At 36.6% G+C, this 14,161-nt stretch overlaps 1 protein-coding gene across 7 annotated transcripts in view; it reads right to left on the reverse strand.

Annotated features, from left to right (window-relative positions):
• Positions 1 to 14,161, reverse strand: part of ATP2B1 (ATPase plasma membrane Ca2+ transporting 1) — a 61,748-nt gene that overhangs the window by 26,218 nt on the left and 21,369 nt on the right. For all 7 annotated transcript variants that reach the window (XM_077783554.1, XM_021528004.3, XM_021528003.2 and 4 more), the window contains exons 2-6: positions 7,866 to 8,277; positions 2,939 to 3,136; positions 1,865 to 2,119; positions 1,659 to 1,784; positions 1,136 to 1,279 (exon numbers count right to left, since the gene is read on the reverse strand). In XM_077783554.1, the coding sequence (XP_077639680.1) occupies positions 1,136 to 1,279; positions 1,659 to 1,784; positions 1,865 to 2,119; positions 2,939 to 3,136; positions 7,866 to 8,070 (928 nt within the window). In that variant the 5' untranslated portion in view covers positions 8,071 to 8,277. The remainder of the gene's footprint in view (positions 1 to 1,135; positions 1,280 to 1,658; positions 1,785 to 1,864; positions 2,120 to 2,938; positions 3,137 to 7,865; positions 8,278 to 14,161) is intronic.

Consider the following 14,161-nt stretch of genomic DNA (forward strand, 5'->3'; position numbering starts at 1 on the left):
TTCAAGTTTCAAGAAGGGTTAGAATTGTAAAGTATTTGTGGGTTAGGGCAAGACAAAAAAACTTCAATCTCAATTCCTGCACAGAGCACACACTTTAGCAATTGCCTGTTGAGTTTAAAAGTCTCTGAGAATATTAAACACATTTCTGTGTGACTTTTCATTATTGTCTTGTATCCCTCTGCTAAAAAAATAGTAACTTTGGTTTATAATTTAATTTTTTGTTCTAGTGCCAAGAAGCCCTAGACTTAGCCCCATCCAGAAGACTGCATAATGGTTTATGAAAAACTATCCATGAAGCTCAGTCCTGAACATGTCTTGTGAGCAGTACTATCAAAACATTACTGCATAACATTTCTAAGCTTTGATTCTCAAGATAAAGGCTAAGGTTAGATAAGTGACCTTATAATAAGGAAGACAGCCCATTTAATTCTTTACAGAAGGGCTCCAAAATATGCTCAGTTACAAGCCCCTCATCCTTCCAAAAACTAAGTTACAAGGAATTTGTGTTGTGTATATCGCTGAGCATTCAAAATTTCAGCTCTGAAGAAAAGGAGTGGCAGAAATGCCACTCAAAATATCACAGAAAATGTCTGCACATTTTTTCTCATAATCAGTCATATATGTTTAAGTTATCCACAAGCTCAGCAGTATGAAAGACTTAAGCTTCTCTCCTTCAAGTGTTATAGAAGAACTCCCTACAAGGGGCATTTTCTATCTGTCAAATGCAGAACTAGATACTTACTAGGTTGAACTTCATAACAACTTGTTTTACATAAACAAGTATTTGCTATTAGACATCAATGTACCTTGAAGTTACACAAGATGAGATGTTAATTATTTATACATTTATACATACATTATGTATGGCTAATTAGGAATTGCAAACTTTCCAAACTCTGACTGAACAATGAGATCTGAAGTTTAACTAAATTCCATGTGACAAGAATTAGCAGTAGTAGTGCACTCTCAGGTCACTGGACCTAAATTGTTTTTCCTGTGAAACCTACAGAAGGTATGATTTTTTAAAAAAGCTTTCTGGCTTTGGATGACTAGAAAATGTTTTTATCCAGTAATATTCAAAAGTTCACCACCATCCCCGCTCCCATACCAAGGTATTTAAGATTAATATTCCTACTTTTCTTTTCCTTCTTTTCTTTTTCCTTCTCCTTCTCTTCTTCATCTCCACCAGCCCCAAGTAAGGTAAAGATGATTCCAGTCTGAGAGTTCACACCTACAGCAGTAACCACCATTCTTCCAGAGCCTTCCATCACATGTGTGCCTGAAAGATTGAACCAGGATTTCCACTGAGATGTGAGCAGTTATATGGCAGGGTACACAAGTACTTTGAGGAAATAAGCTTTTAAACTTGACTCTGTTGAAACTCTGAGCTGTGTATATGTACCTCTGTGCTCCCCTAAAGCTTTAGCTGCTAAAGTTATCTGGAAAGTAAACTCATAAGCAACTATACAAAATGTTTGTCACTTTTGTATGTCTGATCACTCCAACAAAGTTCTGTACTTTTTGGACTGGTTTGGGATAGTTCTAGGAGTCAACCTAGACAAAAAAATCAATTTGCTAGTTTTAACCACAAAATTTTAAATAACCAGCTTACTGCAGAAACAAACTATTTAATTCAAAAATTGCCAAATGCTACACACCTGACAGCAGCATAGGATCTCTGTCCAGAGATTTCTTGACATGATCAGATTCTCCAGTCAGCGAGCTTTCATCAATTTTGAGGTCATTTCCTTGAATGAGTACACCATCAGCCGGTAAAAGGTCACCTAAAAGAGATCAATGGGTTTGTTGACTGCCATTCCTTTTTTAAAAATAAAAGAAAGTTCAACTTTAAAAATTTGTTTACCATATTTCACTTGTGCAATATCTCCAACAATTATGTCAGCTACTGGTATTTGGATGACTTGGCCACCTCTGATGACTGTGAATTTCTGTTCTTGTTCAATACGGCTCTGCAATCCCCGAAATTGTTTCTCTTTACTCCAGTCATTGAAAGCTGTTACTAATACCACACAAACTACAGACAGGAGGATTGCTGCTCCTTCAATCCAACCTGCTTCAGATTCCTCCTCTTCTTCACCAACATTTACTGATCCACATACTGCAGAAAACAGGTTTTAGATTTAAGAAATTTCACAAAGATATTTCAACAATGAAAAGTTTTGGCAAACAAAAAACTTAGAGTTGCTAAACATTTTCCATGCTAATCTGCTGTGCAATTTCACCTTTATTTCCCTAAGAGTAACGCACAAAGAAGCTAAAGAACCTGAAAGCTAGAGCAACTTGAGGAAGTTAAACCACACTGTTAGCTGAACACAAGAGAAGTTGATATAGTTTCCCATCCTAATTTTGTTAAATGATGGCATAAGAATATCAGACTGGTAAACAACATTCTACTTTGTCAACATATACCACTTCACATTTGTCTTTACAAACCAGATATCACTGAAAAAATTGAATTAAATAAAGTCCCAATCCCTTTATTTTCGGTTTAGAAGTATAACTATAGCTTCATTTCTTAAATTATTAAGTTGCCCGTGTCATATCACAAATCAAGGAAACTTTAAGACTTGCTGACTCCCCAGAGAAAGCCCATGACTGCAAATTATAAATTGCTTAAATATTTGAGGCAAAGCTAAAAAAACCTCACTTGCACAGAGACTGGATTTCAAACAAGTCCTTGTTCCTGCTGCTTGTAATTTACCTTTGGTCAGAATCATACCAGATCATGACCAAGGAAATCTCATGTTGCCCTTTTAAGGCAAGCTAGAGTTTTAGTAATGTGCTCTCAATAAGGAACAATAAGCTGCTTTTCCACTGACTTACTGTCTCCTATCAGATTTACAGTATAGGCATGCTGAACCAGGAAAGTCAGTAGTATAATAATAGTAGATACCTACTTTTCAAGAAGTTTACTTACATGATTCATTCCCTCCTGGAGGCTGGTAAAAAGAAAGGCCCAAGGATACTACGGCTGCAATTTCTAATATAATTAGTGTAACATCCTGTAGTGCTTCCCATACTAACTGAAGAAATGTTTTTGGCTTTTTAGGAGGTATAAAGTTCTTCCCAAAAACTGCTTCTCTCCTTTCTATATCTGCTGGATTTCCACTTAAACCTATTTAACAATAAGACAAAGTTAGTGACACTTACACACACTTCACCCTCACATTAGAAGTGACTGAAGTTTCCCACTCATGGAATCAAGTCCCACTCCATATTTCAGTAACAAATCCAAAAAAAGCCACATCTCAAACATAACTATGTAAGTAATACCCTTAAATCAGAATCACTATAGAAAGCCAGCTATATTTTACAATTCTCACCTTGCCAAAATAAAGTTGATGGTCTACCTGCTTAATATGTCACTTAATATGACATAGGAACAGAGTAATAATAACACACATACCTTCGTTCAAAGTAAACAAGTTTGCAAGACAAGATCATTAGTAGAGTTACTACTACTGAGACTGAGTAGCACCATAAAGCTTTAGCAAGACCACAGCCCGTGAAGGCAGCTCTGGTTCCCAGTGTAGGGATTCTGTATTCAGACACAACATCCTAGGATCCTAAAAGTAATGTAACATTTATAATGAGATGTTTATTATAATTAAAAATGTAAGTATTATAATTATTATCTTTCCATCATCATAATTATATAAAATACTATTAAAAGTTTTGAAGCTCTCTGCAGACATCATAGGGACAGATGCAACCACTTTATGATGCTGCTTCCACCTGGAGTGGTGGTAGTAATTTGTTCATCTGAAGCTTCACTTTCTATCTACTCTCACACAGAGAGAGCCCATGTTTAGCACTATGCCAGGTCTGTCACCTCAGTTTTGTACCTATCTTCTTTCTTATATGGCATATGTGAGTCCTCTTCTGTCTCAATTCTTGTACTATCCTTAACAAACACCAGCAGACAAGAGTGAGGGGCCTACATGAAAAGCTACAGCTACAGCTTGGCTACAGCTTGCCAAGATCTTAAAGGAATAAGAATAAAGGAATAACAAGTATTTTCAGTGCAAACTCATGCCGTCAGTGTCTTCTGTGAGCACATCTCCTGGCTACTCCTCTAAAAATTTCCAGCTGACTAACCCACTATTCAGAATTAAGCTTATTCTTCAAATCAAAATTGCCAAACTTCAAGGCATGTTCAGAGCAAAGGTCTAGATACTTTAATCATATTGACCCCAAGGTTATGATTAGCCCCAGCTTAAAGACAATTATTTTCTTAGTAGCAATTTTTTTTAGTAGCTAACCCAACTGCTTAGTGATAAAAGCATTGCAAACATGCTAGGTAATAAATAAGAACAGCAGACACTGCAGCTGGCTTTCATAATAAGGGGGTATTTAACACCTCTAACAGATATTTCCAAGAATCATCACACATTTCAAGAAATTTGCAAAGGTTACTGAGCTGCAAATCTCAATTTTAAATACTAACAACTGCTATGGAATCACTTAACTGAAAAGCAAACTATATGCAGATCTCTTCAAAAGAGAAATTAAACATCCTCTGTGTACATGACAAACTACATTTATTCTAACAATCTTCAATTCACCTTGAATTCATGTCTTTGAAGGTTTAATAGAAAGGAGAAATTATACTCATTAGCCATAACCTTACACTTCTTGCAGTTCAAGCTTTAAGGTGCTTACTTTTACTCTCAACTCAAAGAGCACTGCAAGACTATTTTCAAAATCAAACTATACATTACAGGATCTACAGAAACTCAGGATAGCATGGTCATTCCAAAAGGCCGGGCTGTATTGCTATTTTGCAAAAGATACTACTTCTCCATTCCTTTAATATGGCAGAGTTTGGAAATTTATTTACATAATGTTAGCAACATCACTCTTCCTCCCTTTCCAAGGTACCACAGTGCAGAACATCAGAAGTATACAACAAAGGTCTCTGAAAAATGAAAAGTGTTTCCAAATGAGACTATATAAAATCAAGCTACTATCAGAACCACTTAGTGAAGATTAGTAAATAAGCCTAGCAAAGAAAAACCATTTGTATTTTTAGTATACACTATAATACACCATGCACCATTACTGAACTTGCTACATTTACCAGACAGCTGGCAATTTCACAGTTCACAATCTACAATCATGAGATCAAAACTACTGCTATTATAGTCTTAATTATGTGTCTTAACTAGGGCAATTTATGCTATTTGGGGTTAAGTTTGAAAAATATTAGCCAAGGTACTAGTTAATAGATACATCAAACATTAATTTTGCACATTTGCATACATGTAATCAGTAAAGTCTGCTCAGTGTCATTTTTTAAAGTAATACTGGTGAAGGATTGTTCCCATTTCTCATTTCAAATCAGATAAGTTTGATCCAAATTTTGCCTGAAAATAGACGTTGTCTCACATGGTCAACAACTTCACAGCAAGAAATAGAACAAGCTGAACTCATCCACTGTGCACCATGTCAGAACTACCTGTACTTTTCCTGTGAAGCCCCCGGTAATTACATAGCGGTAAGAGTGTCATGTCATAAAAAAGCATCTGATTAGGAAAAGGTGTCATAGGGCCTTGCACGTGCACACACGAGATTTTAGGGAGCTAGTATTAGCCTAATGCATAACAGTTTTCTGTAAGGTCTTCCCTAGACTTTTTTCCATTAGTATTGTCGCCCTCTCTAAACTTATGGTTATAATTCGATAAAAGCAGACACCTAGTTCTACCTTTACAAGAGCTCTCCAGTACTACCTCCAGAAAGTTTACAGCAGGTTACCTGACAGAGAGGCTGATTCTCTAAAATTTCATGTTGTGGTTTAGAGCCAAAATGACACCTCTGTTGGACGTTCTGTTCTAACTCAATTAACCTTTTCTGAGCCTGCTAACATGTTCAGCTGTTGAGTCTTTGGTGTATTTATGAGCTTCTCTCACACTTAAAGGATGACACCTTTTTATTAAGTCAGCGACTGTATGTAACTGATTGTGGTGTACATCTAAATGTCAAATCCTTTTGAAAGTTAAAGGCCTTGATCACACAGCCCTCAGTACAGCACAATCAATATGCAGGAAAGGGCATCCAACCCTTGAGTTTTAGTTCACTGACATGTGACATGCTTAGTAACCTGCATGTTTGTTATATTAAGAGACAAAGTGAATCCTGCAGTATACGAAGTATTTGGTGCTATGTAAAATTGTATGTCCACCTAGATTGCAGTAATAATGGACCTTTAGCCTTGCAGATCACTGTACAACAGAATTCTACTCTCGCTTCAATTCCCAACTGTAGAAACTTTTCCTTTCATGGAGAAAGGAAAACTGCCTTTCAATACTATGCAACAGGTCAACAGGGTAACAAGAGCCAATTGCTCCTGAGCAGTGTTACACTGCCTATACACTACAGTGCTTCACACACATGCACTGTACTTTACAACTACCAAGGAACAGAAGTTTGTACTGCTCAAGTTTTACAAACTTTTTCATCCTGAAATTGGTCTACTCTCATTCACTGGTAGTTCAGCCATGTCAGCTGGCTACTTTCAGGTAAGAGGAACCCTGTTCATCTACTGATAATTTTAGGAGTTTGGAAATCTGGCTTCAAAAGCAGATCAAGCCAAAACATGCTGAATGCAGATGTACCCAGAGGTACCTTACGGCATTAGTAGGCTGTTCTTGGTCCAAGAAGACAAATCTTTCCATAGCATTTCTGAAGAACAGAAAGCAACGGCTCTCCAGGATTAAGACAGCAGGTACTTTACTGCTACCAACATGACACCACATCTGCTAAAATCTATGTGAGTTCTTCAGTGCAGAGACACTACAATTTGCCAAAATCTGAATTTTGGTAATTCTCAATTGCTCTCAACAGCAGGACTTCACAATAAGTTTCAGTTAATGTTTCTACATATTTTTACTTAAGTACAGTTTACTGCTAGTATACTACAGTATGTAGATACAACAGTACCTTATGAAGGATGATTTCAATCTTTCACAAATACACTTAATAGTTTTCATTTACTTTGGAAGAAAGCAGTAAGAAAAAGTCAGGTCTTAAGGAGAACTTCTGGAAGGTTCTCAAGAAGGAAACTAAATAAATTTATTTACTTATTTCTTCACATTTGTACATTCTATCTTGGAGTAATAACTCTAGATAGCAAAAGCATGTTGTAGCCACATATTACAGAATGCTACTAAGTCCAACATGGTAAAGACTCCATAAGAGATGCTTACTTCTAGGGAATAAGATTGTATAATCACTTTGCAAACCTTCCTCTAAGAGTACATAATCAATGCTTCAAGTTATATTGATAGTTATTTTGCATAGCTCACATTAAATCTACAGAAATACTGCAGATTTAAAAACTAGATCCTGCTATTACGAATCCAACATAACACCAACAGAAAACATGTAATCAGTTTTTAAAATTGCTGCATTAGCAAATCCAAGAACTAGGTAGCCACACAGAAGCATTAATAAGCCTTGCATTAGAATATTAAAACCCAGTGCTCTACAACAGCATGATCTGAATTGTGAACTCTAGGTCATATGAACTATTCAGAAAACTGATGCTTTCACAGTGAGTTGAGCACTGCTATGTTGCATTACTGTTTCATATGTGGATGCCTACCTCAATGAACTTTGTTCCAAGTGCAACTTCATTAATACAACATCTCACATGCAGCTAGACCAACTGAAAAAAACTTGCTTTCTTATTACCATGGCATACTTCTGTCTTAAAGGCACAAGAAGCAATATTTTGTATGGTAACTAAAATGCTTTTACAAACTTTGTTCTATTAAAAAAAGCAGTTTGCTGACTAAGACTTTTCCTAAATGGAGCTTCTTCAATAAGTGCTAAAATTTACTTACCTTCATTTGGTGAAGTTTTCAACTTTGTACAGATGCCATGTACATCACCATAGCATTCCTGTATTTTATGCAGTGCATCTGCAGCTCGAAGTTCCATAAGAGAACGGAGCTCTGCAAGAGTAACTCCAAAATCTCCATGATTAGCTTCTTTTACAGCATTTTTTACGCTGCTATATGCAACTGAGTTGTTTGCCATGTCACCCATGATGCATGCAGTCTTTAGCGTAGACAGTTTCCAGCAAGGAACAAAATTTCAACTTAAAATATTTCCAAAAGGAAAATAAATCCTCTGGGTATGAAGACAGTCAGGAGAGCAGACACATCACCCAAGCAAGAGAGCCCGTCTGGAGAGATATCTCTGAGGTCGTCCCATGGTGCGTTCTGTTCCCCAAAGCCAAAAGGTATGTACAGTCTAGGGAGAGAATAAATACACATTCAGTTACATAACAGCTATACTGAAATGCATTGTAAGACAATCTTTACTCTTTGCACTAAGGTTACAGAAGAAATTTATTTTTTTAATTTCCTATAATATTTTTAGTTCGCATTCCGCAGGCAGGAGTGACAAGGAAGAAAATGGATGTTTCCCATCCCAAAACAACCTTGCATTATTGGATTTCCTTAAATCATTAACTTTGTAACAACTGTTGCCTTTAACACTGGCATTTTCCTTCAAATGTTCATCATCAAGCAGCAACCTTTAAAAATACCTAAAATTAAATCTGTTTCCAGGGAAATGGAAACATCTACAAGTGATGTCACATGGGGAAAGAACATGCTCAGGTTAAAAATCCCCACTTTCCAATGATGCCCTCACCTCAGAGTTTGGAAGAGCAAGCAGTTTTTTGTTCCCATTTGTGCAAAACTCAAGAAAAAACTACAAGACTAAGCTAGCCCACACATGAAGTACTTTCGTATTCTAAGTAGGATTATATCTTCAGGCAGACCTAGCTCTTAATAAATTTTACATCCATACAGTTTTAGCCCTGCTCCAGCTCACTTCATCACAACTCAAGCCTTGCACAATATCTCCATTAAAATCTTTGAAGAGAGGGGAAAATTGCACAATATCACCTTTCTGCAGAAGGGATGACCAAACTGAGAGCAGTTCTTCCATCTGATGATCTATGTATTGTAGCTGAGAAATTATCATCTAGCCACAGGACTCTGAACTTGCACAGGCATTCTATACATAATCCCTGCTCAGATGACATACTTTGCACGTACACATGTTGCTACACAATGGTGCAGTGCACACATAAACTCCTCATGCCTGTGTAAAGATTTGCTATGTGCCAAAACCAGACTTCTGATCATGTAAATCAGCTTTATTGGCATAATGAAGTGCAATGAGCATGTGTAACAACATATTCCCCTACAAAACATGACTGCCAGGCACAGATGAACAATAACTTGGACACTTCCAGGTCAAGAAGACCCTCAGGTGTCATATGCCTAGCAAAGGCAAAAATAGGAAGGCAATGCATCAGCAAACAAAAGATTTCTAAATACTTCCCTGCCAGCTTAAAGTACTGTTTGGCTGAACTGCTGAGTTCATGTTGAAGTAAAGGTATAAGAACCCAATTACCAGAAATGTAAAGTCTTGGTTCCAGGAAAGACTCAGATTTCTACTTTGGAAATAATCAGATGTAGCTACACTAAACCTACCATTTAAAGCACCATGACAGAGTACTTTGCCCTGAACAGCCACTGACACTGTAAACCCCTGAACTGCTGTCACCTGACCACAAGTGACAGGCTCATCTCTGGCAGAACTACAACATCTAGAACTGCAACTGCTCTTCTCTTCCTGTCACAGGAGATTCTAAGGAAACCACTGTCCATGGCTGTTTTCCAGAAAGTGACAAAAAGCATAAATCAATCAATATTCACATGCATAAAATTTCCAACATTCTATAATACCAAAAAAGTTCTTAAATTTTATTAACTAAAATTTTAAAATTAATTTTAAGATTTAATTTTAAATCTTCATTGTTTTCTCTGTTACTTGCAAGAAAATGTTGCAACAATTGAAGAGTCCAAGATGATGATGTTAACCTGCATGCTAGGATACAGTTTTGATTAAGACTCTAGTGAGTTCTGTTAGAATATCCTGCAAGTGAAGAATTTCACGCAAACCATGTATGAAAGAGTTTTCTTTAAAGAAGACAGGCCAAATTGTTATCTAATGCCCAAAAGCTGGATGTTGTTGTCCAGCTGGTAGCCTAGGAGGAATTATCAGCTGGCATCTGATCATAAGCTATGACAGTATAACAAGAAGCAGATCAGGCAAATGAGTTTGTATAGCTATGGAGAAGATGCTGCAGCTGCTAATTAGGCAAAAATAGACCAAGCAGAAGGCCCTACAACCAATTACAACAAACTTGATTCAATTTTAATTAAGAAAAGCTCTGTTCAAGCCTCTGGCAGGAGCCCTGTACTCGATGCCCAAATACATCCAAATCCAAGAGTGAAGGGATAGGAAAAACTACAGCTCTAGTCACTGTTCACTTGTTATCAAAAAGTTTTAATACTTTCAATCTCCATATATATCCATAGAGTGGGCCAAACTTGCTTTTATATGCAACTAAACTTAAGAGTGGTAACTCTGCCGAGTCATAACTCAGTGTGCTTTGTACTCCAGTTCTAATCTCTCTATGCATCCATATCAATTTTTACTAATAAATAGTAATGAGATTAATCATTAATAAGTTTATACTGAAGGGGGTCCACATATGCTCTAAATGCCATCCCAACATACCAATCAACTCATAGGGTTCACAGGGAAATTCAATAAGCATTCATTAACTACAAAAACAGTGCAATTCTACAGATCAGGTCTAGTAGTGATACAAATTATTTGGTGACTTATGTAATCAAAGAACTCTGGAAAATTGAAAGGAACAGTGTGAAGATTTCAAATTCTGAATACTGAACAAGTGCAGTGTTGCTCCAGATCACAAAAATTTAATTAAACATTATCAATTTTTACACAAAATCAGACCAGGATCTGCTTCAGTAGACATTTTAACAGAGAGAGCTTCTTGTCATACAGGTACAGGATGGACATAGCCTAACACAGATTTTTCTGTAGGAATCAAAAAAAAAAATTCTTTAAGAAATATCCTTAATGCAGTTTTGATGCAAAACCTTGCAACATTCAGTTACTGTTACAGCAAGTTCCAAGAGTCTGTTTTTGTAATATTAGTGGCGATCCATAATGAAACTATTATGACTGCAATTTAGTAGCATTAAAGAAAGTGCCATTTTAAAGCTACAAAGATCATTTAACAGTATTTATCTTCTCAACTAATGAAATATTTTGTTTTCACCAGTGTTTTAGTTCTCAAGTGTTACATCAGTCATTTGAAATAACTAAATAGCATGAGCTCTGAAGCACTATAGTTTAAAGCAACTCATCTCAAACTTCCAATCTGTTAATACCTCAAATTTTAAATTCAAGAAACAGTTATCAAGCTGAAACACATTTATACACCAGTGAAGTTCCAGCCTATTTAAAGTTTAATTCAGTTGAAGTTTTGTGTTAGTGTCCAGCTTAAACAAGCTGCATACAAAATGATTAAAATGTCTGTCTTTCATTAGACACATCAGATTTTGGATAATACTTTATCACCAACACCTGGTTCATCCCTTTATATCAGTGAGACTAAGAATAACTTAAAAGCTATTCTCTGCCACACTCAAGTGACTAAAAAACTTGAACTGCAGAGGCACATTTCAATAGCAGCACATACTCTCATAGGGAGGATTCAGATACTTATGTAAATCCCTCCTTGCTGCTCTTTGGTTGTAGTAACCTCACTGATACATCATATCATTGTACATGCTTATGAGGAATAACTTCCTTACCCAAATCAAATCACTATTTATTGCTAAGGGACTGTGTTTTGTTACCAGACAAAGACACTAATTCAAGCCCATAATCCATTAAACAAAGATTAGACCACTTTGCCAGTGTTGGAAGCTCAACAACATCATAAGTTTCTGTAGTTGGACTGGAGAAAGGAAAAGCTCTAAACAGAAGTCTTCGTGTAGAGATGCTTACCAAAGCATGAAGAGACTACAGATTACTTTTCTATTTAGTGCTACCAGAACATTCTGCACTGACCAAATTAGAAACTGCAACATGTTTTTTGAAGTGTTCCTGTGGTGGCACAATTACTATTGCCCAGATGCACAGAACGTAGCATACCTTAGACCTCTATCCAAGCTTTTCCTATGATTACATTTACATTTAATACTTGCTTCACTAACTTACAAGGAAATACAATTTTCTTAATCAATATTAAAACACTTAAGTGCACTCATACCTCAAGAGTCAAAACTTCAGCAATTATGAATAGTTCAATTTAATTTATACATCTGCTTGAACAGTATGCATTCGGATATTGGGCATTAACTGGTAGCATTTGACCTTCAGCAACAAACTAAAACTGGGCCCTGTAATATAGGAAAGGGCTTGCAAAGTGATTATCTCAGGAAAGACTTTGTTTAATCTAATTTGTTCAATGAATACCAGACAGATCTGCCTATCAAGAAGCTGTTGTGATAAAAACTCTCCCCATATGTTTCAGTTGTCATGCCTTTTAACCTGCCTACAGCTTCAAAGATATTAAAAAAAATATAATATGCTTTTGCATACTACAGTTTGGGTGTGAGCCACAGTTTCAAGCCATCACGTAACATTGCAGGGATGTGGGGAAGAAAGAAAGGAAGGTCTGCAATATCATTATAATGGAATATTATTATAATGAAGAGTAACTGTAACTGAGAAAGTAACCTGGAAATCAAACTGAAATTGACTGAGGTCTTGTGCTCTGAAGGGTCAAACTTCTTACTCTAAAAGACAGATTCTCCCACCTACTTGACAGGCTACAGAAACTCACCAGCTGTTTCACAAGGAACATGAATGAATGCTGATGAAGCAAAACATTAATACAGAACAGTGTGCATTTACAAGTCTCTATTCTGTAAGTTAAAATGTGCCTAACTGAACAAATAGGAGTTAAATCATTTCAGTGCCTTTCAATTGTTTTAGAACAAACATCTCCAGACAGCCTGGTTTATGAAAAGACATGTACGAGTAGACTGAAGAACTAAGAGGAAAAGGGCACAAACGAAGTTTTTAGCATACCACCTTCAGCCTTAAATATGCCAACAGTGTTGCAATGACAAGTTTCAGTTATTACAGCTTATGTGCTATAAACTGTAAATTCAAAGGTCACAACTTTTGTTTAGTTTTCAAAGAGAAATCTGATTTAATTCTGAAGCCTAATCTCCCGGGAAGCAGATGTACTTACCTATCTGAAATAAAAACTGGCCTAGATTCTGCATTGGATCTAAACACTTTACAGTACACTGGTACTGTCCCTGCTCATTGCAGGGAGATTAGACAAGATGGCATTTAAAGGTCCTTTCAAACCAAATTATTCTGTGATGTACAGCACTTAATCTAAGGGATTTCTGCTGCCTATTGTGATTGACACTTGTACAAATCATGTCACCCATTGGTGGTTTCTTTCCTTTAAGATCCCAAATTTATTTCGTATTGAAATTATAGCAAACAAATTGGGACTACAGTCTGAAGTTGGTTTGGTAATAGTACAAATTACACAGGTTCTGCATAATTTTCCTCCTGGTTTGGTAGTAGCAAGGAAAAATTGCATGTCTTGAAGGCGAGCTATTATGGCATGGACAAAAGCTTCTCCTACAAAGCAGTTTGGTCCACAGCCTCTACCAGAAGCTCAGCAAGCAAGCAGACATTTTATTATGCCATCAACCATCTGCACATGCCTGCATTGCCCTGCCTTGTCCAAGCCATGGCCTCTCCCCACTCACTAAACAACTCAGTTCTAGCTGAAGTGACACCTGGATTAAGAAACAAGATCAGAAAGTGCTGGATAGAATAGTCTGAGTAGGAAACTATTTTATCAAGTGTTTAAACTAATGATTAGCTTTCTGAGGTAACCAAATAGATATTACTGATCCAAAAATAGACAGTCTGATGGCAATATGAAGGACTCCAGAAAAGCCTATGACCAATTTCAAGAAGCATCAGACTTTGAGACATACTGGAAAATCCCAGAGGACAATACCAATGTGATCATCATTAAAGAAAGCAACAAGTGTTCCATATGTTTGAAATACAGGCTTTCACAGTCACTTATTTCATATCACATTGCTGGCTTGTCCACAAGATGACAAAATCTTAAAAGACAAAACCATGCAAAAGTGTCAAGTTTGTAACCACTTTAAACACTTTTCTGCAATCCACA

Source organism: Lonchura striata, chromosome 5 (genome assembly GCF_046129695.1).
Source record: "Lonchura striata isolate bLonStr1 chromosome 5, bLonStr1.mat, whole genome shotgun sequence".
In the NCBI taxonomy this organism is placed as follows: Eukaryota; Metazoa; Chordata; class Aves; order Passeriformes; family Estrildidae; genus Lonchura; species Lonchura striata.